At 41.7% G+C, this 27,847-nt stretch overlaps 2 protein-coding genes across 3 annotated transcripts; one reads left to right on the plus strand and one right to left on the minus strand.

Annotated features, from left to right (window-relative positions):
• On the plus strand, positions 1 to 18,009 carry polq (polymerase (DNA directed), theta). Its single transcript, XM_039613883.1, has 35 exons — positions 1 to 281; positions 416 to 515; positions 593 to 1,056; positions 1,149 to 1,378; positions 2,012 to 2,188; positions 2,393 to 2,523; positions 2,626 to 2,782; positions 3,119 to 3,230; positions 3,332 to 3,533; positions 3,610 to 3,751; positions 3,918 to 4,064; positions 4,347 to 4,559; positions 4,663 to 4,805; positions 5,010 to 5,199; positions 5,480 to 5,622; positions 5,815 to 6,008; positions 6,358 to 6,482; positions 6,985 to 7,228; positions 7,853 to 9,398; positions 9,482 to 11,093; positions 11,258 to 11,398; positions 11,488 to 11,690; positions 12,229 to 12,436; positions 12,514 to 12,707; positions 12,816 to 12,944; positions 13,081 to 13,255; positions 13,369 to 13,492; positions 14,217 to 14,317; positions 14,444 to 14,526; positions 14,604 to 14,705; positions 14,790 to 14,901; positions 15,546 to 15,670; positions 15,767 to 15,902; positions 16,020 to 16,126; positions 16,203 to 18,009. Exons 1-35 carry the CDS (start codon positions 214 to 216, stop codon positions 16,314 to 16,316), a joined length of 8,394 nt encoding a protein of 2,797 aa, XP_039469817.1. The 5' UTR covers positions 1 to 213; the 3' UTR covers positions 16,317 to 18,009.
• uba6 (ubiquitin like modifier activating enzyme 6) lies at positions 16,640 to 27,685 on the minus strand. 2 transcript variants are annotated; one of them, XM_039613884.1, is made up of 32 exons: positions 27,644 to 27,685; positions 27,084 to 27,176; positions 26,839 to 26,933; positions 26,723 to 26,751; positions 26,510 to 26,604; positions 25,649 to 25,760; positions 25,026 to 25,106; positions 24,801 to 24,923; positions 24,500 to 24,623; positions 24,167 to 24,270; positions 23,983 to 24,045; positions 23,517 to 23,593; positions 23,329 to 23,395; positions 23,054 to 23,197; positions 22,767 to 22,913; positions 22,607 to 22,687; positions 22,441 to 22,518; positions 22,170 to 22,351; positions 21,856 to 21,961; positions 21,671 to 21,760; positions 21,475 to 21,555; positions 21,244 to 21,372; positions 21,093 to 21,144; positions 20,907 to 20,970; positions 20,759 to 20,828; positions 20,604 to 20,675; positions 20,378 to 20,501; positions 20,035 to 20,228; positions 19,736 to 19,863; positions 19,119 to 19,206; positions 18,902 to 18,996; positions 16,640 to 18,571 (listed from the first exon to the last, which is right to left on the minus strand). In XM_039613884.1, exons 2-32 carry the CDS (start codon positions 27,122 to 27,124, stop codon positions 18,430 to 18,432), a joined length of 3,078 nt encoding a protein of 1,025 aa, XP_039469818.1. In that variant the 5' UTR covers positions 27,125 to 27,176; positions 27,644 to 27,685; the 3' UTR covers positions 16,640 to 18,429. The 2 variants fall into 2 exon arrangements, with proteins under 2 accessions (XP_039469818.1, XP_039469819.1); XM_039613885.1 differs by lacking the exon at positions 27,644 to 27,685 and adding an exon at positions 27,284 to 27,302.
• Positions 27,686 to 27,847: the final 162 nt, after the last annotated feature.

A 27,847-nucleotide genomic window follows, 5' to 3' on the forward strand; every position in this document is an offset into this window, starting at 1 on the left:
GTCTTTTTGATTTGAGATTTGTTTATCAAACTAAAGTTTTGTTATTGTTTCTTTTTAACTACTAAAATAATTACTTAAGAGTTGGCTATTGCTTTCTTTTGTTTTGTAAACATCAAATTGAGTTTATAAGCCTGTGTCGAGGGTAAATTTATGTCATGTTAATTCACATCCATTTACTCGGGCGTTCACTAAAACCTCTGCAGTTTGTTCAGCATGAACACCTCGGGTCCTCAGAAAAAGAGGAGCTACATGGGACAGCACCAGGTCAAAAAGAAAACAAGGCGAGTAACCTGTTTCACTTAATTTATCTGCAATGACATTTATGAACAGTCAGCTGTTGCTTGGAGACACCAATATTAATATAATCGCCAGTCGTACGTGTTGTAGTAATGAATGTACTTATTTCTGCGCACAGCTTCCAAGCTCATGATGAGCCACCAAACGGAGACAGACAGAAAACAAGCCTGTCAGACAAAACAAACGGATCACAGAACAGCAACAAAGACAACCGCAGGGTGAGTGTGACAGCTCATTGTACTTTCTCTTTCCTTCTTTGATTCAAATAAATCATAAGTATTGTTTTTTGTCTTAGAACGGAGGAGCTGTGTTTCTGCTGGGAGAGTCCACTTTAGCTCTCAGTGAAGAGGTCCTGCAGGTGCTAGACGCTGTGGAGCCCGCAGTAAACAGACGTGCCCCGGAAAGACCATCGTCAGCATCAACTCCCTTTGCCCCTTTACGCCCCCTTGCACTAGTTGCACAAAATGAAAATGAGAGAGATTTGGTGCAGGTCAGAGATGGAGCATCTTTTCACCCCTCAGACAAAGGATCCCACAGACACCCTTGCTCTCTGGATGGAGTCTGTGAGCTTAGAGGGGATAGCAAGCGAGCCAGATGGAGAGCTGACTGCAAAGAGCTTGCTCAAAAGCTTCTCTTCAGTGAGGACTCAGAGGAAGTGGAACATCCACAGAGCACTACTTCAAAGCTTGCTTCTGCCTGTGTCAACGTTGTAGCTTGCCAGAACACACAAAACAGTCAGCAAGCAGGCAGATCCAGCATGTGTGTTTTAACTTTTCTAGCTTTTGTATTATTTCTTTAATGTCCTCCTGAACTGCTTCTGTCAACATATTCTCTCTTGCTCTGTTCCACAGCCAGAAGCTTGTGTCTAAAAGAAAGAGTTCTCCTTTTAACGAAGACAAAAGTGGGTCAAGTAAGAAAGGTCATCTATCCAGGGACTACATCTTGTTCAGCCCCACCCGTCTTGCGGCAGCTATGAAGAGGGCCAAACTCCAGCGATCGTTACAGAATCAGTCTGCTTCTGTGCTCACAGTCCCCAGCGGCTTAGAGCTCAGTACTCTCAGTGACACGTTGCCTCATCCAGGTAAAGTACACCAGGCACTGACATAAAACCGTCGAGCTAGATAAACCATTCAGCTGGCTGCTGGACAAAACACGGAAGAACTATTGTTTGTGTTACTGCATACAGCTCAGGAATGTTCACAGAAATAATCAAGGTTGTAAAATTTGATATGATAAGTAAACCCTCTTCAGAACATGGTTTCAATATCAACGTTCATAGCATACATATCATAGCAACATTTCCAAGCTGCTTCCCCTTAGATGAGAAATGAGGTAGGGGATTTTGTTTGTGTAGCACCAATCACCAACAAAGCAGTTAAAACTGTTTTACATAAGACAAGGAAAGGCATGGAGACAAGAAGAAAAAGGCCCAAATAAAATAAAGTTGCCTCATATTGAATATAATCAAAGACAGTGGTGTGATCAGTGAACACAGTTTTGAGGCCCTGCAGCAGGTGCCTATTTTATCCTTTTAGTAAACCAGTTTTGCAGCTTGTATGAATGGCTTTCCTGTTCATGTGTGCCCAGATTTGGACTGTTTCATTAAACTGCATTTATATTTTACTTGTGTGTGACATGATCACATATCTGTTTTAAACAAAGCATTGAAGATTTTGATTCAATACAATGTGTAATACCTTGTGTCCTACTGTAGGTCCTGCCTTGTGTGCTCCTCCTGACCAAGCTGAAAAGCTGTTGCTTTCCAGCTGGGGCTTACCAAAACCTGTGCTGGATCGATACCAGAAACATGGAGTGACTCGGATGTTTGAGTGGCAGGCACAGTGCCTTGCTGTTGGACAGGTGCTGCGGGGAGGTAACCTGGTGTATTCTGGTAAGAATCTCACCATTTTATGTTTTCTTTATTCTCTCCTCTATGATCTCAAACTGCCCTCTTTAAGGTTAAAGGTTTCTAAAGTGGGTCTTGGGGAGAGAGGAGGAAAAAGGCATATCAGTTGGGAAAATCTTTTCAATTATTATTATTATTATTATTATTGTTGTTGTTATTATTATTATTGTTGTTGTTTTTTTATTTCAGCCCCTACTAGTGCTGGAAAAACTCTGGTGTCAGAGCTGTTGATGTTAAAGCGTGTGTTGGAGACAAAAAGAAAAGCTCTCTTCATCCTGCCATTTGTCTCCGTTGCAAAAGAGAAGATGCATTACCTTCAGGTGCGCAAGCAGTGAACAGAGAAATTCATGCTTATGGTTATGGACAAAGTGTTTTCTGTGTATATGTCTCAGTCTAACACATTTGTGTATCTTATCTTGTAGAGCATATTTGAAGAGGCAGGAGTTCGGGTGGAGGGGTACATGGGCAGCACCTCTGCTGCTGGAGGGTTCACAGCTCTGGATGTAGCTGTTTGCACCATTGAAAAAGCCAACTCTCTTATTAACAGACTTATTGAAGAGAATAGTATGACTCTTTTAGGTAATATATTTGTTATAGCTGCTAGTACTGAAACAGTTGAACTATTGTGTCGTCAGTTGACGGTCATGTCAAACATTTGCTTAACTGCAGCTTTTCAAGTTTAAGAAGTTCCTTCTTTTCTCACTTTTATCAGTGTAAACCAAACGCCTTTGGGTTATTTGTAGGTATTTTATAAACTGAAATCAAAGAAGTAATTTAACAAAGTCAATACACTACAGTAAATTACTAAATACAGAAATACTAAATTCTAAAAGATATTATTGCTTTGCAGTCCTAATTGTTTTCATTCATTGATATAATTTATAGAAAATGAGTTTGTTATTTTTGTGCTTCAAGGTATGGTGGTAGTAGATGAGCTGCATATGGTTGGAGATTCTGGAAGAGGATACCTGCTGGAATTGCTCTTAACTAAAATCCGCTACATTGCACAGAAGCAGAACAGCACAGGGTCTGTGCCATTTATTTTTATTTTTTGCCTGACCTTTTCTGAATTTGCAGTCTTTAAAAATCATACTCCTCTGCCAAAAGTGTTAATTAGTCTTTCTGCAGGTCTCTTTCTGAGGGCATTCAAATAATCGGTATGAGTGCCACTTTGCCAAACCTCTCGCTCCTGGCTAGCTGGTTAGGTGCAGAGCTGTACCAGACAGACTATAGACCTGTACCCCTGCAGGAGCACCTCAAGGTGGGCTGCAACATCTATGACCAGAGCCTCTCTGTGGTCCGACATTTTACCCCTGCACTCCACGTTAAGGTAACTGAGTAAAGTCCAGAGATGAGACGTAGTTTGTCATGAATAGTAGTATATTAACAGATTCTTTCCGTCATAGGGTGATGATGACCACGTAGTGAGCTTGTGCTATGAGACAGTGAGAGAGGGCCACTGCGTGCTGCTATTCTGCCCTTCAAAGAACTGGTGTGAGAAACTGGCAGATACTATCGCGAGAGAGTTTTACAACCTCAGACATGCTGGTTTGTGAAGTTTAAATACATATTTCAGAATGAGATAGAACAATAGCCTGTTTTTGCAGCATGTTATGATATACACATTCAGTTTTTTAATGAATTTATTATATTTGAGTCATAGAATTTTATCTAAAATCTTATGGTGTGGTATGTTTGGTATGTTTTTTCTCAGAGCGTCAGAGCGAAGCTGAGCCTCAGCCAGTGCGTCTGGATCAGGAGGGACTAGTAGATGTAATAGCTCAATTAAGACGAACTCCAGCTGGTTTGGACCCCATCCTGCAGCGCACTGTGCCATGGGGCGTGGCCTTCCACCATGCTGGTGAACACATTTATGCAATCCTTTTAACCACAGCTGAGTCTAGACCACTGGATCTTAAACCTTTTCTAGCATGCCCCACTTTGTAAAATAATTTGATGCCCCCACATTCAACAACTTTTGTCAATAATTCCTTATATCGTTATATTAAATCAACTTAGTTTAATTTCTTATTGGTCACCTGGTTGGTCCCCCATTGGGGCCTGCAGTTTGAGAACCATTGTTCTAGACTAAATGCAATATTTTTTTTAGTATGTATATATGAGTTAATGTTTGACTCTGCAGGATTAACATTTGATGAACGTGACGTGTTGGAGGGAGCTTTTCGCCAGGGCATGATCAGAGTCCTGGCTGCCACCTCGACCCTCTCATCAGGGGTTAATCTCCCAGCGCGCAGAGTCATCATTCGAACTCCCACATTCAACGGTCACTTGCTGGACCCGCTCACATACAAACAGATGGCAGGACGAGCAGGGAGAAAAGGAATTGACACTACAGGTGTGGGAAGTCTTTCATGAATGAATGAAGTTTATTTTGTTTGCAAAATTGAATGAAAAATAGAGTTTTTTTTGTGTTTTATCATTTTGTCCTTTCCTTCCAGGTGAAAGTGTGCTGGTGTGTAAGGAGGCAGAGCGTCAGAAAGGTATCACTCTGCTTAAAGGTGCTCTTCAGCCAATCAGCAGCTGCCTGGTGAGAAGAGAGGGTGAAGGTGTTACCACTAGCATGCTACGGGCCATCCTGGAGGTATGATTATTATTCAAACTGGTAGAAATAGTAACAAGTTATGCTTAAAGTAGATTATTTCCTTCTTTTATAACAGCTATTGGACTAGTTTAACTGATGTACGGTCAATGTACTTTACCTAACCTCACAGTGACTAAACCAGCAGCTGCGTCAAGATGTCTGTAATTGTTTTGTCTTCCTTATTCCCGTCATTCTGACACACAGATAATCGTTGGAGGCGTAGCCAGCACTCCACAAGATGTGAGATTGTATGCTTCATGCTCACTTCTGGCTGCCAGCATGAAATGTCACGGCAAAAAAGTCTCCAAAGAAGAGACCAGTAAAGGCTCTATTGAGACCTGTGTTGAATGGTTGATGGAGAATGAATTTATTAACATTCAAAAAGATGGACAAGGTAAGGCCACAGTTTTGATAATATTCTGGAGTATTCATCCTTCCCCCTTTCATATCACTGCTAAACTGGTGCATGATGAATAGGCCTTCAATAATATTATGTTCTGGTAGAAACATATATTTCAAATAGTTGTTTTCAAGATTTAAAAAAAATTGTTTTCACAGTTAATTGATAAGACTAATTTCACTGTGATTCCTTTACTTTCTTTGATCCTAGTATCATTTTCTTATCAGATTTTCAGTGAATTATATGCTCTCTGTCCATGTCTTTGCATACCCAGATGAGCGGTACTGTCCAACTCAACTTGGCACCGCCACCCTTTCTTCCTCCCTATCTCCTCCTGAGGCTCTAGGAATATTTGCAGACCTGCAGCGGGCCATGAAGGGCTTTGTCCTGGAAAATGATTTGCACATTTTGTACCTGGTACATATATTAAAACTTGCTGGAACATTTTCTGTTGGCTACCTCTTAAGGTTGTTGATACATGCCTAATGGTGCTTAAATCCTAACTTTCTTATAGGTAACAAAAATATTTTGAGAGGACACCTCTCTTAAAATTCCACACTGCTCCTCCAAATCTAAATATTTGAAATACTGTGTCCAAATTCTCCTCAGATCACTCCACTGTACGCAGAGTGGACCACCATAGATTGGTATCAGTTCTTCTGTCTGTGGGAGCAGCTGTCATCATCGATGAAGAGAGTAGCAGAACTGGTTGGCGTCCAGGAAGGCTTTTTGGCACGATCTGTCAGCGGGAAACTTGTTGCCAAGACAGAAAAGCAGCACAGACAAATGGCTATTCATAAACGGTAAAGCACATTTATTATAATTTCAAAGTAATGTGTATAACATATACTTGCTGAATATCCTTTACATTTAGTTTTCAGTTCACGTTTTCAGAACCTCAAACTGCTGCAAACCTTGAAATGTTATTGATGAATCAGGGTTTAGTACTGGATTGCATTATATTGTTCATTGTGTGCATAGTGATTCCCAACATTGCGGCCCTTGTTTAAAAGCTGACTCATATGAGAAGCACGGGGAAAAAAACAACCCTAAAACAAATAAAGGATATATTTAATTACTGGAAAAGGTATATTCTTTTGTTTGATTGAATGCTTTGTAATTCCCATCTTCTTTTCTTTCACTTGCTCTCAGGTTTTTCACAACTCTTGTACTGCAGGATCTGGTGAATGAGGTGCCTTTGGGAACCGTTGCAAACAAATACAACTGCAGTCGTGGCCAGTTACAGTCTCTCCAGCAGTCCGCTTCCACATATGCAGGTAGATACTTAAGAGATTAAGAAAAGTTGTTCCAGTGCCTCTGGAGGCTTGAGCGTAAAGCTTTTCTGAGGCTTGCAGCAGAGAAAACGTTACACTTTAGAATATGCACCCTTTCAATTTGTGACAAAACTTTACCTTTAAACAGAACATTAACAAGAATATTAACTCAATACAAAAGGCAGGAACACTTCTGAGTGGTAGATATGCAGGAGAGACTTATCTCCACTACAACTTAAATGTGTTTCTGCACCTATATACATAACTTATAGACATGTATCCATCATTCATAGATGTCCATGTTTTTCAGTCAGGTTAGTATGAGATTTTCTAAGGTAATTCATGTTAACATATTTGGTCCCAGTGTGCCTCAGACGTTTCGCTGGGTCAGGATGGATCTAAATGCTGTTGAATCAGTGATCAGTGTAATCACAACAAGAAATGAAAGAAAAACGGAACGAAAAGCAACATGTTGGTAACTAATCGTGTAAATGTGTTCCCTCAGGTATGGTAACTGTGTTCTGCAAGCGTCTCGGCTGGCACAACATGGAACTGCTTTTATCCCAGTACCAGACCAGGTTGAGCTTTGGAGTCCAGAGGGAGCTGGTCGACCTGGTCAGAGTTTCCCTTCTGAATGCAACTCGAGCCAGAGCGCTCTACGCCCAAGGCCTCTGCACTGTCGCAGAGCTGGCCAGGGCCACCGTAGCTGATGTTGAGAAAGCCCTGCGGAATGCCATCCCATTTAAGAGGTAGGTGTGTATTTGTGTTAAAGATATGAAGTCCCTGATAGGTCCCTGAAGAATGGCATTTATTTGGTTCTGCTGTCTAGGCAAATAATGGCATTGCTTTTGAAATTTTTAATCAGCGAATCTGATACATTTTTTCAAATGTGCTACATACTGCATAAAAGGGATTTAAGGATTAAATGGGAAAAAAGGGGTGGGCGGAGCATCTTAGTGGTGCATAAGGCACGTAAGACTGCTTCCATCAAGGCCAGTGCATTTTTCATTTTTTGGCAATTTTAAAGAAAGCGACCTGGGTCTGCAGAAATATTTATTGGGCTTTTCCTTTGCCTGTGCTCCATTTCTCAAGAACTGTGACCTGGTAAATGTTGCAGAACGCTGCTGGAAAAACAGAGAAAAATAATATTGCTGAGATATTAATCAGTGTAATCTGAACTTGATTAATTTTTTTATTAATAACTTTTAAAGTTAATGCAACTAAATAATCCTGATGCGCTTACAGGAGGAACATAATTATATGCACGTCAGTCTAAAAAAAAAAGGAATAACAATTGAACAACTGCACTGTGAATCAAATCTCCTGAAAACTTTATAACCTATAACCAGTCTTGTACTGTCTGCCTTCATCAGCTCCAAGCGTGCAGTGGATGAGAGTGAAGTGGAGGCAGCTGAGAGACGAAGCCTCCGATGTGTCTGGGTGACCGGTGGACGGGCTCTCACAGAACAGGAGGCAGCTGTTGAGATAGTGTCTGAGGCAAGGCTCCTTCTTCAAGAAGACCTGGCCCAGTTAGGAATTCAGTGGGATCCTACAAGTCTTCCTCCTGGGGCTCCTGCTGTAAACAGCCCTGATGACCATCACTCTGGGGATTCAGACACCGCGTCCTCCTCGTGTCTCAGTGCACAAGAACCAGAGACAAACAATGATCATGGAGAAGAGATTAGGGAAGGCTTTAAAAGTGATGAAAAGATGTCTGAAGTGAAAATGGAGGGAAGGAACAGCAGGCAAAAAAGGGAAGCAGGCAAAGAGCAGGGGAAGTTAGGAGTGATGGAATCAAAGAAAATATTGGAAGATCCCAGAAAGGAAGGCAGATCTGACCCAGGATTCGGGGAAGCAAAGATTGAAGTTAAAGTGGAAAGAAAAAATGAACCATCAAAAGCAGTGACAAAGAAATCAATAACAAATGCCGCAGAAAATCAAGGTGAAAACGCAGAGAACATAGGGTCAGAGCAGGAAGAGAAGGAGTGCCACAAAACAAAGCGAAAAGAAAGAGACGCAGATGGAGTCACGGTCTCAATCAGGCCAAAGAATTATCAAGTAAATCAGCCTGTTCCTGAACAGAGCCTAACACAGGAGTTGGCTGAGATTATATCTAGCCCCCTGCCTGTGCCTGCACCGGGACCACAGCCTCAGGCCTCACCTTCTCCAATACTGCTTCCACGTTTTAGAGCCCCAATATCACGGGCAGAACAACAGCAAACTGCTTCCACAAGGACAGTGAAAGGAGACTGCACCACAGGGCTTACTGTTTCACCTGTGCAGCCTGGTATACTGAAGAGAGCATTAAGAAAAGTCCTGCACTCCATACAGACTGACAAAAATCTGCAAGATGACGTTGAGACCGCAGAAACGTCACACTCGAAACCTGCAATAGTTTCTTCAGTCAAAAATTCAGCTCCTTCAGGTCAGCTGCTAGTAACTATTCCTGCCCCTCACCCTATGCACGAAACCCCTCCTCGCACTTCTGCACCTACAAATCCAGACTCATTAAACTCTCCCCTCTCTGACTCCTCTGCCGCTGTTCCTGAGGCCAAGCGAAGACGGATGGATGGCAGAGAGAAGTTTTCATCTCCTGAGCTCTACGGAGGAGATAAGACAGATGATGAAATTGAGGGGGATGTTAAAATGGGAGAAGAGAGTTTTGGTGACAGCTTTGAACTGGACACTCAGACAGAGAGAATCATTGTTCAACAGACAGATGAGGAGGTCAGATGTATGGATCAGGCAGTTGAAACAAAAAAGAGAAGAGAAGATAAATTGTTGGAAGTAGCTGCAGGTCTGGAGGAAAATGGACATGAAAGAACAAATGGACTTAAAGGGCCAGACAGAGCACACCCCAGCTTCAATATTTCTCTCACAGATAGCCAGATGGAGCTCATCCTCAATACCAGCCATCAGGTAAGAGACTGGAAACCTATATTATGCTAGAATTGTGTGAATATGATCTTCTTTATAAATACTTGTTGGTTCCTTTTTCAAAGATTTCCCCTGAGCCAGGAGGTGGTGATAACATGGATAAAGATGAAAATGAAGGTGCATTTAATGATGAGGCCCCGGATCCTAATCAGACCTCTTCTGTGAGTCTTAACAGAAGCAGTAGCTTCCTTTTTGACAGCTTATATCACAGCCCTCTGCTGGCAGATCTGAGCCCACACCAGATCCCTGACCAATCAGATGAGGAGGAATCTATAAGCCAGGAGGTGAAAGGAAAGCGTGCTTCATCGACCCAGGAGAGACGACGCAGTGAGCTTCTTGCCAACCAGGAAGCAGAGAAGCAGGAGGCTATCCAATGGGGCGAGTCTTTCTTTAACCTGTCAGAGTGGGGTGACTCGCTGCTGATCGGTGAACACTATCTGGAAAGGCAGAGTTTGTTCAGACAAGCAGACGGTACTGAACAAGAGCATGAGCAAGTGAACCCAGAAGAGAATGTTCTGTGTGAAGGACATCCCTGCCAGATGCAGCCACAACTCACTACTACACCTCAAAATGAACATGATGAGAAAAATCGAGGTCATCTAAAAAACATTAAACAACGTAGCACACAAGAAAGTGTTAAACCAGGAGGGAGACAGGAAATAGGTTCTGAAGATGTTGAAAATGCAAAACATGTAGAGACTAAAGGAGAAGAGAGGGAAAATAAAAAGAAAATGGATGCCATATTGTCACATAATACAGTTTTTAAACAACCCTTTCTGCAAAATGCTCCAGAAAGTGCATTTGATTGTAGCCCTGGTTTACAAGAGATCTTTGACCGCTGGCCTAGCATGTCTGACCAGCCCTTGCAAAACACAACAGAAGGCCTCACAGTCATTCAAACGCACGCTGCTGCTGCTGCAAACACAGCTGGTGCTCCACTGATACCAGAGTCCTCGAAGCAAGCAGGCAAAAAGAGGGAGAAGTTACAGCCATCTGCTGCTACAAGTAACTCTCAAGAAGGACGACCTTTAAGAAGTGACAGTGAAAATTTACTAGAAAGACCAGGCTCTGCTGGTGACCTCATTCCCCCAACTCAGGAAACACCACCTGTTACACCGAGAGTAAAGCTGACCACCTCGTCCATCCAGTCGCCACTGAACCAGTCGACTCCGTCAAGCCGCTTTCAAAAAAAATTGGCAATTGCAAAATGTCCTAAAACTCCCACAGGAAACCATAATCTTCGATCAGTAGTTTCTGCTTCTGACAATAAGAGTCTAGAATCAACAACTGATCACCACCAAAAATGTGGAAAGGAACCACAGACGCTACCTAATCCTGAACTAACAACTGTTCTGCAGTCAAATTTGAAAACCACATCCACCAGCGAGACCCTCGGCCCTCCCCGACACTCTGCTCCTCCATCCTCCCCACAGCCACAGCCTCTCTCTGATACAGAGTCACCTGTGTTTCACAAAAGCTTCACACTTCAGCTGTCCCAGGATGCATCTGTCTGTTCTAGCAACTCCGGGACTTTCTCCATCATAGACGTGGCAAGCGACAGGCGCCTCTTTGAAACGTTCATTAAAGAGTGGAAAACAAAACAGCGCTACTCTCTGGCTTTGGCCTGTGAAAGGACAAAGCAGCCTGAGGGGGAAATAGGAGGGAAACAAAACAGAGGTAACTGAAGAGTCATTTAGGGTGAAGCAGTTCCAAGGCACTCCATATATTTGCATCATCTGACAAGATTTCTTTAGCACCTGTATTTTTTTCTCGTCAGCATAAACACCACTAAATTAGCCTGTGATGAGATCAGTGACTTCATCCATTTATTTTCTGTGCAGGGTCAGAATCTCAGCACAGGCTGAACACGCCTGATGGATTTCCATTAAGGAACAGCGAAGGGCTTGTTCTGATTGGATTGTCTGTATGCTGGGGAGGAAGAGACGCATACTATGTATCTCTGCAGCAAGAGCAGAGCAAAGGTAGTGATCGAAAAATACATTCAGGTCGATGTTACCAGCTCGCTCTTTAACAGTGTTTTCTCAGTTGACCTTGTTTGCGTTTCCCTTAGGCCTGAGCTCCAGTCTGGCCCCTCCTCCACTGGATAATGACTTGCCAGTAAATGAGAGGCTGGAGCAGGTGAAAACTTGTCTGAGCAGCCAATCAGCTGGTCATGAAGTGCGTGCGGTAGTTGTATATGACATCATACAGGTGTACAAGACGCTTGTACTGAGCTGTGGAATCAGCTTGGAAGGAAACTGTGAAGACCCAAAGGTGAGAAAACAGAAAAACACTGAAGTCACGTGTGCAACCTGAAACTTCTCCATTCAAGTGCAGTTCATATTAGACTTTCATTTTGATCTCAACCTGTAAGGTTTTGTGATTGCACCTTGGTAATATGTAAGGCTGACACTTTGAGACTTTTTGTATTTATTATAAACGATAAGAGACGATCCATCCATCCATCCAGCTCCTATTGCTTATCTGGGGTCGGATCGTGGGGGCAGCAGTATGAGCAGAAAACCCCAGACTTCTCTCTCATTTCGGACACATCTTCCAGCTCATCCAGGGGGATATCAAGTCTTTTCCAAGTCAGCTGAGAGATACAATCTTTCCCATGAGCAATAAGAGACGATCTGCTTATACTTATCAACATATTTTCTCAGCAATATATAAAAATAAATGTCTATTTTGTCTCAGATACACTAATAACATTACAGGTTTATGTCAATAAATACAGCTGCCATGCTTGGAGGGAAAAAACTGATAAAGAAAATAAATGTCATGCTGAAGTTGTGAATATCTATCACAGGTTGCGTGTTGGCTGCTGGACCCTGGCAGTGAGGAGAGGACTTTACCCAACATGGTCACTGTCTACTGTCCAGAAGAGTTACCGCTGCTGGACGGACTTGGAAATGCACATTCACACTGTCCCCGTGTTAGGGCGGCAACCACAAGCGTGCTCATACACGCCGTCATGAACCATCTGACCGGCATGCTAGAGAAAGAGGGCACACTGGGTATAGAGACTCACACTCCATGTGTTCAGAAATATGTGTTTAGACATTTGTTTAACAATAATGTACATATATGTCAGATTTCTTCAGGAGCATAGAGATGCCTTCCCAGGTTTGTTTGGCCCTGCTGGAACTGAACGGAGTCGGCTTCAGTGTTGAAGAGTGTGAGCGACAAAAACACGTCATGCAAGCCAAACTGTCTGCGCTGGAATCTGAAGCTTACGCTCTGGCTGGACACAGCTTCTCCCTCACCTGCGTCGATGACATTGCACAGGTCAGACACTTCTTCTCGATCCCGGCTACGTTTTCGAGTAAAATTGCCAATTAGTCTGCGCAAAGCGTAAGACTTCTGAACTTGTGTGTGCTCACATGTATGCCACAGGTGTTGTTCTTAGAACTCCACCTACCTCCAAATGGTGATGTAGGTGGATCAAAAAGTAAGAAAACCCTGGGATACACGAGGAGGGCAGGTGGCAGAGTGCGACTTGGGAAACAGTTCAGCACCACGAAGGTGAAGCAATTTCGCATTTCACCAAATTAATGTTGCTGCTGCACCTAATTGCTGTCAAGAAACTTATTTATTATATTATAAAACTGTAAATCATTATTTTGGCTTCGTAACTCTTAACATTTATTTCTCGAAGCAGGATGTTCTGGAGAAACTTCGCCCGCTGCACACGTTGCCAGGTGTAATTCTGGAGTGGAGACGCATCACTAACGCCTTGACTAAAGTGGTCTTCCCTCTGCAGAGGGAAAAACGATACCACCCCACACTGGAGATGGACAGGATATACCCCATCGCTCAAACACACACAGCCACAGGTAAAACACAAACACCAGCACACGAAGACTTCTGAGATTTCACTGCTGTCAAATACATTTTCCCTTTAGGTTAAATATGAAGCCTGCAGTGACTCGGCTCATTCTGTCCTCAGGTAGAGTGAGTTTCACCGAGCCAAACATACAGAACGTCCCCAAAGACTTTGAGATTCACATGCCCACCATGGTGGGTGAGAGCCCACCTTCACAAGATGGCTGTTACAGGACGACCAAAGCAGGGTAAGGTTAAACTTGATCAAAGTGTTTTGTTTTTAAAAGGGGAATTCATCAAGTTTTAATTATATAAATATGGGCTTTGTTTTTTTTTAATTTAGCATTTTCTATGTTACAAAGAAACAAACAGGGAATAGAAAGAAACGAACAAGAGGTCATGAGATGCAAAGACAGTCAATAAAAAGAAAATAAAAAAAATGAAAAAGGCAACTGTATATGTAAGTGAGAAAATACGCTTCTCACTAAATAAATTCAGTTTCAGATTTTCTTTAGAAATGAAGTTGGCAGCTGTTACTATAGGCCTGACTGCAATTTTTTAATTTATTTTACAGTACATGTAACTGTGTTAAAAATATGTGTTAAAATATGTAGTTTGTTTTATTTGCCTCCCTTTAAATGTGGCATATTACTTAATAATAACCTGTAAAGTATTTTTCAGTGGAAAAAGTCAATAAATTAAATGAAAAGTTAATTTGCACTGTGCTCATCTTGTTTATTATGCCGAATGTTCTGTTCATATTCATACGTCTGTCTATGAAGTAGAAGTAGAAATAGGCCAACAACAGAGTAATAGTATTACACCCCTAAAATAATGCAAAACTTCCATTTTTACATTGGATTAATGTGGGTGACAGGTTTTTCCAAAACTAACTGCTTTAAAAGTTAAGTAGCTAGGAGTGATGCAGCAGGGCGGACTTGCTATAATGATTTTCTTACACTGTTGTTACAGAAAGAGGAGACGCTCTGTGGTATCTTCAGTCGCAGCTGGAACTTCAGAACAAGGCCCTGCCTTCTCTGTTAGCATGAGACATGCTTTCATTCCTTTTTCAGGTTAATATAATAATTCTCTAATAATAATACTGGTACATCCACGTATAGTTCATATAGATGAGTGGTCACCTATCCTTCCTGTAGCTTTGCATCAGGCGCTTCTATAAGCTTTGTACTGTTGTGTAGGTGGAATGATATTAGCAGCTGATTACTCCCAGCTGGAGTTGAGAGTGCTAGCCCATCTTTCAAAGGATCAGCGTCTCCTGCAGGTCAGTGAAATTTAAATCTGGTTAATGGAAAGAAAACAATATGTAAACTCAAATTGTGAACTTTGCATGTTCACCAGGTGCTGAATGGTGGAGCAGATGTGTTTCGCTGCATTGCAGCTGAGTGGAAGAGTGTCGAGCCGGAGTCAGTGAATGACAGCCTCAGACAACAGGCAAAACAGGTACAACTAGGCTGGAAAGGGTAGACAGAAAGGACATGCACACATGCAAGATCACCAGGGGAGTACATGCTTCTGTGTTTGCAGATTTGCTATGGCATCATCTATGGGATGGGAGCAAAGTCTTTGGGGGAGCAAATGGGAGTGGATGAGAATGACGCAGCATGCTACATTGAGAGTTTCAAAGCCAGATACAAAGGTATACACTGGGGCTTCCCCACTACACATATCTCAATATTAGTAATATCACTAATATTAGCTGTGTATTTCCGGTTGTTGCCACAGTGTCTCTTACACCCACGCAGATTGCTGCACACACGCATAATGTAGCTGTTCCCATGTGACTTTTTCTTCATCCAATTTGAGTCCATCTGAAAGACGCACGCATATTCTCTGCACTGTTCTGCATCACACTATACTAAAACACAAATTCTGCATATGGGACAATCCAGTTCACGGGATGTGCTGCAGTATATAGGTTGGAATATTGAGGGGTTTATAGCTACAATGAGATAACAGGGAAAAAAATAAAGACATTAAATGGAAATTATGTGTCTTTACTTGAAATAAGAGACACAAGATCGAGAATGTTTGGTTTTTTTTTGGTAGTATGTGAAATGTTTTTTCTAATCTTATCAGTGTAAACTTCTTAACGTCGTTCGGTTATTATCAGTACTAAAACAAGCTGAGGAGCATAATAAGACCAAGAGTTGGATTAATAATCCAGTATAGCAGACCATGGTCAATTGTAGAGGGGGCTTGAACCACCGACAGGTTTGCTTTAAACTGCTTAAACTTACTTCTACATTCTCATTTTAAAACATTTTCTTTCTGACATTTCAGGGATCAGTGCTTTTCTTAAACAGACTGTGAGGAAGTGTATAAAGGACGGCTATGTCCAGACGCTGATGGGTCGCAGAAGATATCTACCTGGAATAACCAGCAGCAACGCACACATCAAAGCTCACGTGAGCACGAGTTCTTTGTCAGAGTTTAGATGTGAAGCAGGTCATTTAAAACTCATCCTTTTTTCACCTTTTCCTTAAAAAACAAAACTTGTTTAGGCAGAGCGGCAGGCAGTGAACACAACCGTACAGGGCTCTGCAGCTGATATTGTTAAACTTGCCACTGTCAACATCCAGAAACGGCTACGAAATACGTATCCTGCAGCTCCTCCGTCTCACCAGCACACAAATTCAGGTGACCTGAACATAAATTCTTTTTTTCTTTTTTTTTGCATTAATGCAACATGCAGGGAGCGATAACCCCTGCATCATGTTTAAGGCTGTAAATTAATCACGTCTGTAATCTCATCAGTCCGTAATCATCGCAGAGCTGGAAGATCTCAACTCAGAGGAGCTTACTTCATCCTGCAGCTGCATGATGAACTCATCTACGAAGCCACAGAAGAAGACCTCATACAGGTACATACAGGAATTACTGTTTGGGTTGCACACAGCTGTATGAAGTGTCTCTCACACGAACCTCTGCTTCTGTCAGGTCGCACAGATAGTCAAGAGAGAGATGGAATCAGCAGTGAAACTCTATGTGAAGTTAAAGGCCAAAGTCAAAGTGGGACCCAGCTGGGGGAACCTGCAGGACCTCGATATATGAAATGTTACAGTTTGATATTTAAACCAGACACAATGCACTTTTCCTCAGTTATTAATATGTAGATACTGTGTTATGTTTTTAATCACTACAGTGGCAATGATGAAATGTAACAGTCACACTATGAGATCTGAATGAACTTTTGAATGTATTTATAATTTAATTTCCCAAGGTACTGTATCAAATTGTTTTAGTTTAAAAAAAAAAAAAAAACCTCAGTTACATGTAATATTTTCTCTCTATAAATATCTGATGTAATAAATTCAAATCATAGTGTCTGTATTTGTTGTAAAGTTTGACTTCGAAGAACGAGTCAGCAGCTTCAATTTTGAAGACATCCTGAAATCTCACATTTTATTGGACCACTAGTTGAGCTCGTCTGTCACAAGAACATACATCAGTATCTGTCATTAACACTGCTTTGTTTTAAAATGATGAATTCACTGCACAAGAAGTGTTGTCAATATGGGTAGACATCTGCTGTAGAAAGGAAATTTCACCACCTCTGGTTTTGAGCAGAGAAACAAAGGAACGCTGAGGAAGCATCTCGTTGTGGTGTTCAGCCAGAAGGTCCAAGACAGATGATAAGATGCAACTTAATCTTCAAGACAAAGTTCAATTTAACTGATTCCATTCAAATCTACACTGACGTTAATGCCACTGTAGGCACTACAGACTGATCGAAAGCCTTCTTTTTAACCTGGAACTTAATGAAAGGGAGAATTGTAAACCTGGAGAAAGACTTTCTGGATGACTACTATTCATTATTGATTATTTAACCAGTGCACCATTACTCAGAGCTCATCAATACAGGCTCAGTCTGACCCCCCCAAAAAGGCATAACAAGTAAATAAATACATGTCACAGACATTCATGAACAAATACAACAAATCATGAACAGCAAAGATTTTCTTTTAAAACAAATGTGTTATAACACAGGAGTGTGACCCCAGATGTTTAATGTCTGTCAAAATAAGGCTTTTCTATGTGTGAAACAGTCATTAAACTCACGCCAGTTTTTGTATTGTTAATGAAGAACATCTTGTTTGCTCAAACTAATGTCAGTGCAGTCATTACTCAAGTATTTATTAAGGTAGGTAAGACTAACGGCTACAATTAACTTTTTTTTTTTTAACCCATTTTTTGTTTTTAAGTGCACCACACACTGACTGTCATTTTACACCCGAATGACTGCAGAACAACTTCAGCTTAACCTTTAAGTGAAACAGCTTGTGTGTTGCTCTCAAATGCTGGGTGATATCCATGCCCTGTGTTTTAAACATGTTTTATAATGAGGCAGTCAAAGTGATGGGAAAAAAAAAAAAAAAAAAAAAAAAAAGAACAATCTGCAGACAAAATGATAATCACTATCTTTGGTGGTTTTGCCATTGTTCACTTAACTTGTCGCACCTTAAAATTATACAACAAATTTTGATTCTTTTATTTTATTTCTATAGAGGGAGACAGAAAATAATTGGCAAATTTGTGGTTGGCAATATTCTCAAAGAACTCAGAGGACGAAGATGTTGCGAAGCCTACCAACTGCTTGTCTTTATTGTGCCAAAAGTTTAACTCACAAAAAAAAAAAAAGTCAAACACAAGAACTGAATGGGTCTGTGTGTTGGGAGTTTAAAGATTCCTGTAAAGACAGATTTCAGTCAGACTCGTTGCCACAAACAGAAAAAAAAAAAAGGGTTAATAATCAATTAAGGCATCGACACAGCCAGAGCTGTGCATTTCACCACAGTAAAAAAAAAAAAAGAAAAGAAAAAAAAGAACAGAAAGTATATGTACACAGGTATAATTATAAGTGCTACTCCTTGTGTTCCACTGGCTAGATCTTAGGCAAGGGGAAAAAAAACAACAACAAAAAAACAAACAAAACAAAAACAAAACAAAACAAAAAAAAAAAAAACCAGAACTGGGACCACGACTGGCCTTTCTTGCTCCATGAAGTACAAGAGGGGTTTGTGCTAAGGCAAGGAGTTTTGACTTTGTCAGGTAACATCCTGAGGGAAAACTCTTGGCCCATGCCTAAGCAAGTGGGGTGTAACAATTTACATAAAAGAAGGGAAATAAGGACACAAGAGGCTTAAGGATGACATTGAGGGAGGTGTCAGGGAGTCTCGCCATCGGGGCTGAAGTAGTACCTGACCGGAGGACCAGGGAGGTCCTCGTCTCCGTCTGCCTCTGGAGCAAATGACACAGTAAGGTCTACGTAGCGGCGGTCCACTGATGGCTTGATTAGTTTATGCATCCTGTGAAAAATCAGAGGCAGAGACGAATATATGCACTGTGAACATTTCAGCAAAAAAAACAAAACAACAACAACAAAAAAAAAACAACAAAACTTTGTAATGAGCACAAGTACAGGCACACACCTGGAAATTATGCTTAAGTTTAGACCAGGAAAACACTACGTAGGCAGTGTGAGGGAAGTGTGAGTGTCTCTGCTTTAATCTATTGTTAAAGAGTATCCACCCTCTCGATTCTGATGTGCCCTTAAGCAACACATTCATTGCCTACTCCACACTGTTTTTATAAAAAGAAAGAAAAAAATAAGGAAAAGTTTGGAGGAAAACACATACGTCAATTTGAGCCTCTTGGAGTGTCCAGGCATAACAGGCACATAGAGCATCTTTACACCGTGGACGACCATAGTGGGTTCAATTCCATACTTTTCCTATAAATAACAAAACAGCCCATTAACAAACAAAATATTCTCAGTAACAACAAGAATCTGAGGAAGAATACAATAATCTGACAGCTGCAAATCACTGGATAATGGGAGTAAATGCTTGATACCCTGACAGCATTCATGAAGTCAGAGAGAGTGAAGTCCTCGTGGCCAAAGACAGTCCAGCAGTCCCAGATGGTGTAGTAGATGTTGTTCCTGGAAGAGATGCAATGGAGCTGTTACTACATGACATTATAATAATAACAACATGGTAAATGTAATTTCCCCATGGATGCTGAGATAGTGCCACAGTAAGTGGTCAGTAAGAGTGCGGGACTTGAAAATTTCAGTACACAGAATCCAAAAACAGCAACATCTTGTTGCAGAACAGTCCACTGGAAGTCGGAGCTTCATAGCATCAGTTAAAAATCTGAGATCCCCTTATTTCACAAGAGGTCACTGCTGTGGATGGAGCTGCATATTTGGCACAGACATTTACTCCGGATGCAACTCTCCGAACCCTTCTTCCAGGCATTAGCACTGCACTGTCTTATGACCCCGTGAGGCTGGATTTGCGTTTCCCACTGGGATCTTTCGCATGTGAGGCGAACATGTTAACAACTAAACCATGGAGCCACAAATCCCTTAGGAGGAGTTTCAGGAAGCGCATCCGGCATATTAAAATTAAAAGAAAAAAATAACGGTGACATGAAACGTGTAGAGCAAACGTGTATGATGAGTGTACCTGATGAGTGTCTGTTTGACTGCAGCAGGCTCAGTGAGAACGACTACAGGTATGGCCAAGTTAAAGAAGCAGTTTTTGTGTGATTCAAACCCGAAGCCTCCAACCACCTTGATCAACTCCAGCGCCACCTGAGTGCATCACATTAATACACAAGGTTACCATACCATTAAATCAACATTTTAAAAACATCTCTGTACACCTTATTCTTCAATCAAAACATATAACCTAATGGATGATGAGCACTATCTGCTGGATGCAATCCTTAAAAACCACATGAGTATCTCAAGGTCTGTGCTCACCAAACCAGCCACTGCAGCTGTTGCCGTGGCAATGGCGGGGATTATCTTCCCAGCAATGCGTTTGGTCTTAAGTCTGTCAGCTGGCTCAATGGAGTACATGATGGCTCTGAGAGAGGATGCTGATGCGACAAAGTCCATGTGACCGTTGCTGTCATCATCCTTTTCAAACTGAAGTGGACTCATCCGTAACCGTTCTGCACAATTTACAGGACACACGCTCCAATCGTTAATCACAAATGTAACACTCCAGCTTTCACATTTTCAATTTGTCAGTCAGCTTGTGTCTTCTTCAGACGAAAAAAAAAGGAAAAAAAGAAACAGGATATGTTGAGTATTTGCATACCTGGTGTGACCCTGTCAGTAGCAATGGCCTGCTCCAAATGAGCGATGGCGTCCCTTTCCTCTTCACTGCTTAGAGGCATCTTTATCTGATCAGGCTTCTTTGCTGTCTCATCTGTTTCTATGCACTGGCAGGGAGAGAGTCACATCAAAAAGATTAGGGTGGGTTTTTTTTGGGGGGGGGCACACTTGTTTGAAAGTCTAAAGTTCAGATCAACAGAACAGCTTACTTTTTCTGAGGGCCTGTACTCTGGAATCTTGACATCTGTGAGAATCCTGGTAATAGCCTCTTCAGAAAGATCCTGAAAAACACAATCACACAGTCAGTAAGTGATTACGTATGTGTGTTTTTGAGAGAGCTTAGATTTAAATGCTTGCCACCCACCCTTTCTGAATAAGGGATGTTATAAATCCCTGCGAAGAGCCGGGCAGTGCTCACAATGAAAGCAAAGTGCCTGATGGGAACAGAGGAGAGTTTAAAAGCCAAGATCTGAGTATATTTGGCTTATCGGTTAGCAGAAGGGCATACTCACAAAGAGTCTTTCAAGTCAAATTCAAGAGGTGTTGGTGGTCTTTTTGGAGACTGCCAAAACAAACCTGAGGAATTGGGAGACTTTTCACTAAATACTTTAATTTTACATGCCATTTATACATTAGCTATACCTGTTAATTTGCTTGATAACTTGATTCTGGTTTCCATCTGATTATTTAACACTTACTTCCATCTTTTAACCTTGTGTCCAGTGGGAAAGAATGCAGCAGCTGTAGGGCCTACATGAAAACAGCGGTAAAGTGAAAAAACTGAAAAAAAAAAAATATCACATAATCGTAAACCACAGCCCCTTTGATAGGAATGTGTATTTTCATTACCTTTCTCTTGAAATATTTCTCAAATTTCAGACGAGCAATAGCGACGCATTGGTCCCACTGAGTGGGCTGTCTGCTCAGCAGCTTTATGACCTGGAATGACCCTTCCAGACTTTCCCCTGCCTGCATCCTCTACACAGACAAACACACACAATCATCAAAGTTGTTTTTATTGATTAATCAGCTGCACTGCTGGGATGATTTTCAACAGTGAAAACTGCACTGGTGCCTTACCTGCAGCACCACCTCAGCCGAGGAATGGGTCTGCCAGAACGAGCTGTACATGGAGGGCTTGTGGACAAAGGCACTCTCAAACTAGAAAGCCAAAAATTTAAAAAATAAAATAAAAATTAGGAGGTACACTCAGACTTTCAAAACAATAATTTGCAGTGTGGAAAAAGAATACTGTTGGGTCTTTCAGCTGCCTGACCTTATCTCTGGCCCACTGGATGGTGTGCTCTATAACAGAAGGGAAAGACTTGAGAGTGCAGAATGGGATCTCCTCTTCTGGGGGGTCCCTCTGGGAGGCAAAGGAAAAGCGATTTTAGGTTGGTGATGGGACTGCACATGTCCAGCACAGAAAACCAATAACTTGAGCCTCTTCCTCAGACTCACATGGCTATTGTAAGACTCTGTCAAGTTTGGCACAATGATTTCGGTGTGCCCTTTAGTTCCCATGGTGCCAGAGTCTAGGAGAGGCCTCTGATTGGATACACAGCGGCTGAAAATACATAAATTGCAAAAAAGAAAATTTTTTTAATGACAACAAATACTTTATCAAAACGAATCTACGAGATTCATGTCATGAGAATGGTAATCATGAGGACAGGGGTCACAATAATCACACATGGATTCTGCTTCACTGCGGTTCATTGAACATCGAATACTTAATGAAGTGAAGCTGTGATCGTCACAATGTCTTCACCAACCTGTCCACATATCTCCGTGCCTCTACGTTGTCCAGCGCAGTGACCACTAGGTTTAATGAAGAGTAGAATGAGTCATTGTAGATGTTCTCAGTAGCCGGAAACACCTTGTTGAGGTGAGCTTCCACCTGTAGGTCTGGGTTAATATCACGAGTAGCCTCTGCTGCTGTGGTACTTTTCGGTTTCTAAAGCAGAGAGGAAACAGATGGCTTAAATGCAGCAATGCATCGATCAAGCCCGAGCCTGACTGGTGCAGAAATGCACGTCTATTCACCTGTATATGATGTGGCCTGAAGAGAAACTGCCTGTTGAGGTTAGACTTTTCTATGAGGTCTGGGTCTGTGATGCACACCTGAGAAGTTAAATATGCAAATGAAATTCCAGTAAACTTTTCACAGTGAGGTAAAACTTAGATAAATGCATAAAGAATAAATACCCACCTCCCCTGAGCTCTTGGCCAATCCAATCCCAAGCAGGGCAAAGTTTTTCAGCATCTCACAGCCTATTGCTCCACAGCCAACCTATAAAAGAATGTATTTTGGGGTAAACTAGCATAATTCAATAAAAACCTTAAACACATTGAGAACTTCTAAATCTTACCATAAAGACCCTTAGCTTGTGTAGTTGTAAACACAGTGAGTCACCAATGCAAGCTCGTAATCCATCATATCGATCACCCCTAGGGGAAAACTCCTCAGCAGAAAGAGGTTGAAGTGGCTTGACTACCTCAATAGCATCAAGATAAAACTAAAAATGTGATAAAACAAAAGAGAAGTTTAAAAAAACAAACAAAAAAAACAAAACTGGATAATAAAACATTTTCTTTCAGGGTTGGAAAAAGGCTTACAGTGAGCTATAAAACCACAGCTTCAAATTTAGTGACCTACCCATTGCTGCAGGGGTGCAAACTTCCCTGTGATGGCCTTAAGAACTTCCTGACTGGCTAAACCTCCAACAGCTGCTGCTAATGGAGGGAGAATACCCCTCGCTGTCCTTGAAAGGCAGCGTACTAGCTCAGTATTTACAGACGCCTGGGAGGAAGGAGTCACAGATGAGAGGAAAAGACAGCATAACGTTATCACACCAGCGTGCATACAGTCATCTGTCAGACAATGAGTGCCTGCCTTTGCAGTGATGAAATGAGGAAAACAGTAAAGCTCACTTTGCTCTTGAGAGCTGCATTCACTTCCTCAGTCAGCTTTAGTAAAACCTCAGCATCCTGTAAACACCTGATGACATCAAAGAAAAGGCGCTCTTCAGTGCTTAGCAATCATATTGTACAGAGAAAGCAGAGCAGAACATTAGACTGGAAGGTAAAAAGTACTGATCTGATATGGAAATTTTACTTACCCAGTGTTGGGGAGTCTACTGTGCTGCTCCTGGAAGGTGTCCAGTGCCAACATGCCAGCATGGATTTGAAGTGGGGCCTGAGAAGCACATTTAAAACAGGACTGTGAAGAAATTGGCTTCTTAAACTCAAAGAAAAACAGGCATTTGTGAACTTGGCTAAGAAACACTGGGTCTACATTAGTTTAACCTGTTTTGCAACATCAATGTGAACTCGAGAAAGAAAGGGCATCTCTGCTCTGTACATGTGCATGTTTCTATTGTGTAAACGTGAAGGCAGTATGTTTAAGCATGTGGGATACTGTCAGGAGAACCAACTGTGTAGCAAGAGATCCATGGGAAAGTTTTGATCAGTTTCTAACTCACACTGTTCTCAGCCATGTGAGTCATGAAGCTGCAATAAAAACGATGTTTAAATGTCACACAATTCCCCTCTCTGTAGGATACAAGCTTCATAGTTTTCTCTTACCTCTGGTTTACTGAAGTCCGGAGTCAGGACCCGAGGGTCACACAGCTGTCGCTCTAATGTTTCCTGAAATAAATATTGTGAGTTATTGTGAGCATACACACAAGTGATGGTCATTTAAACATATCTGCATGTTTTTAAATCATAATTGGATGACACTGTTAAATATGAAAACTAGTCTACTTACAAATCTGTACATCTTAGGGGTTTTCACCATGACAAAGAAACCTCCATGTGTGTATGGTTGTAGCTGAGATGTGTCTCCTATTGCAAAGCTATGAGAAGAAAGGACTATAACCCCCCACACACACGCACACACGCGCACACACAAAATCATATTATATTAATTTATATGAACATACATATAGAAAACAAGTCACCAAACATGACATTGCCAGATACATTTTTGCATTTGCGTCCAGCAAAATAAATAAAAACACCAGTTTGAGTTTGTACAAATAATAATATCTTGGAGACGCCGCTGTTATGCATTACAGTAATAAATTTGTAACCACAGTACCTGAAACCTGCCGAGAAGTGCCGTTGAGCTCCACCATGCCGCCGACCTCTCTGAAAACAACACTCTGCCCTGTCTGTAGGCCGTGGGGTTGGTTGTCCATGCAGGTTACCACCCCAGGATTATCCTGAAACAGTTTGCAGAAAAGTTCACCAAAGTTCACTCATTTACTGACTAAGCAGACAGAAGATTAACAGGCAAACTTTACTGCAAAGTGTATGTGTTGAATTTTTTGAAGAAAAGCTGGAACAATTTATTTATTTGTAATTTTTTATTTTTTGTGGGGTGTGGTCGGGGGGAATACCTGAGTGATACTTTGAATGAAAACCTCCTTGGGCTCCTCTCCTGTGGGATCGAACACCTCAAACTCTTCTCCAAAATCACAAAACACTCGTGCACAGATACCGTACACGTCACAGCTGATGAACTGAAGCAATACACACGCAACAGGTTTGGTTAATATTTACCCATCTGTGAGCTCTCGCAGTGCAACTGTAATGCATAAGCACAACAAGGAGAGCAGACTTACTCTGATGGGGGGTTGTTGTGAGTGGCAGAACTCATTTACTCTCTTCTGTAGGCTCAATCTGGCCTCAGTCAAAATCACACACTAGAGGAGGAAGCAGAGCAGACACTAAACATTACCTGGAGTCCATAGCAGACTATGCAGTAGAGAAGGAAAGCAGTTACGTACAAGCATTTTATTTTAAATTGAATGCCAGTTGGTGGCCAAATACATGATCGCCATAAAAATGTCATCGACTTCTGCTGTGCGAAAGTCGTGAAGGGTTCATAACTGTGCAGCTATGAAATGCTGACCTTTAGGTTCAACATTCCTTCAGACCAGGGGAGAAACATAACTAGAACATCTGTAAGAGGCAGCTGTGAAGTGAATCACACTGCTGGGGTAGCTTCATGAGTTTTTATTGAGATTCAGAAATGTTTCTCTATGATGAAATCTTTCTATTGGAAACTCTTGTTAAGCCACATTGGTCTTCAGGGAAGGGGCGGGTGTCTTCATACTTCCCTACACCTCATATTTTTAATCACTAGGGGGTTTCTGAGGGCGTGGGAGCAACCTATAAAAAAAAATGTCTGTCCTATTACCAATGAGTTAGCTTACAACCCGGAGTCTGAAAGGTAATGACTTACCTGGTACCTTCTGAGAAAACCGAGATCAGTGTTGTCGTCAAGAGCAGAGGAAGACATGTCAACGTGGACATAAGGGTTCAACTCTGCAACGCGAGGGCACACTGCCTCCACCCTGTGGGAAAAACACAAGGGAGTGGGTAAACACGAGAGAGTATCTGAGTAAGGATGCACCAGTCTTAATGTTTATACCACATATCACTCTGATACCTACTCAGAGCTGTATTAGGTATGCACTGGTCAATCACAATTATATTCAGTTAAACTGAACTAAAGTGTCATTCTTTATTTAGCACATTATGAAACTAACAAGAAAGGATCGTCACTTTGGTGGCTTTTCACTGTTGCTATGTCAGCAAAATGTTTATAGCAGCAGTTTGTGACCTAATTATAATTCAACAGAAACCAAACAGTGGTCAGTTGAGCTGATCACAACAACAGACAATGGTGCTGTCCCTGTCAGTGTCACTATTTCTGTATTGTTGTGTAAACTTTACAACTGCACTTTGAGCAACTGAACAACTTGATTAGTGCAGTCCTTAATGATCTTGTGCAAGCAAGGAGGGTATGGTTAAACAGACATACACAGTAACAAAGGGGAGCAGCAATAGCTTAACTGTAACAATTCAATTTAATCACAGACCAAGATGAAAGGAAACAAGTTTAAATTAATTAGGTTTTGGTCCTGTTATTTTGTCATTTTAATATTAACTTTCACATAAAAAGAGATTGGTTTGTAATGTACTTATTTAGCACTATTATCAGCCCACTCCTTTAAGGTATCCTCATGAGGAATGAATAAGCTACACTGGTGCATGCCTATTTAAGAGCGTAAGGAGAGTCCCGCCCCGTGGGGTTCATTACCTCCTCCTCTGACTCAAAACATCCTCTTTGCGGATGAAGAAGTTGGAGCCAAGATCCCAGGTCTCACACTGTTTTGTGTCATGAAGCGTGACTGCCTGTACACACAGAGGACAAACATACTGTATAGGTTCGAACAATTATGACTACAAGACCTTTGGACTTGCAAGATGCTGGGAATGACACATTGCTGTAATATTAAGAGAGCGCACCTACCTTTACACCAGCCAGGACAATATTTTTTGCTGTGAAACCAAACCCAAAAGGTTTAGAGTCATGTTAGAGTTGCTTGCGTGGCTCATACAAACACCAAACCATTAAATATTGCCTACCTATCTCTACTCCCAGTCCTCCCATTCCACTGAGAAAGACTGAGGACTGGGCCATCTGGTGCATGGCACTGTCTCCAAGCACATATCGCTGGCGGCTAAAGAGAGAGAGAGAGAGAGAGAGAGAGATGAAGAGTCACTGTGAAGGAATGTGCTAGAAGGACGAATGGAAACACCACGAACAATAACTGCGCTTGCTGTAATATAAACCATTAAAAAGGCAAATTATAAGTGATGGTGAGGCTTGCCTGTAAAGAGAGTCGTCAATCTCCATCAAGTCTGTAGCCATGATGGGAGGGGAAGGGGGGGGAGAGCAAGTGCCTCACAGATAGAGATGCTTCCTGTTAAAAATATAAATAGAGTAATTAACCTTGTCTGATTGAGCGATATAGATTTAAAACCAACGCCCTGCTGTTAATGAGCCGCACAGCTAACTAACTGTTGATACCAGTTAGCTGTCAGCAACGTGGTTGATCCCACCGAGCTGAGCTGACCTGAGCTGAATTAACCAAGCGGCTTAAAAAAAAGCCCGACATTAAAGTGGTTAATACATGTGCCTTAGTAAAGCTAGATGACTTATGAAGTTGCTGAAGCTCAACGCTAGCGGCTACAGCTAGCTAATGCTGCTGCCCGGTGCCGGTTGCGGAGACACTTCTCATAAACTCATTAAAAGTAGTGACACAAACACGAGGCTACAAATAACTCCAGGGAGTAGACAAATGGTTTAGGAATAGTTGTTTCTATCAAGCAATATGTAAACACTGCTATAAATGTGGTTAAAATTAGTCAGAATATCACACGCAGGTACCTGTCAGTAAGCCCAGCGAGCTGCAGCGAATGAATGGCTGTGACTGGTTAAAAAACTTGGAGTGTTTCCGGGTTATCGCACTCACGTGGGCAACGTCAACCAATCACTTCACGGTAACTTCTAGGACTATATTTGTGAATAAACGTTAGTTATTTTTGTGTTGTTGATAAAATAACACACATTTATGATGATTTAGTAGATTTC

The sequence above is a fragment of the Oreochromis aureus genome, linkage group 6 (assembly GCF_013358895.1).
Source record: "Oreochromis aureus strain Israel breed Guangdong linkage group 6, ZZ_aureus, whole genome shotgun sequence".
Taxonomy (NCBI): domain Eukaryota; kingdom Metazoa; phylum Chordata; class Actinopteri; order Cichliformes; family Cichlidae; genus Oreochromis; species Oreochromis aureus.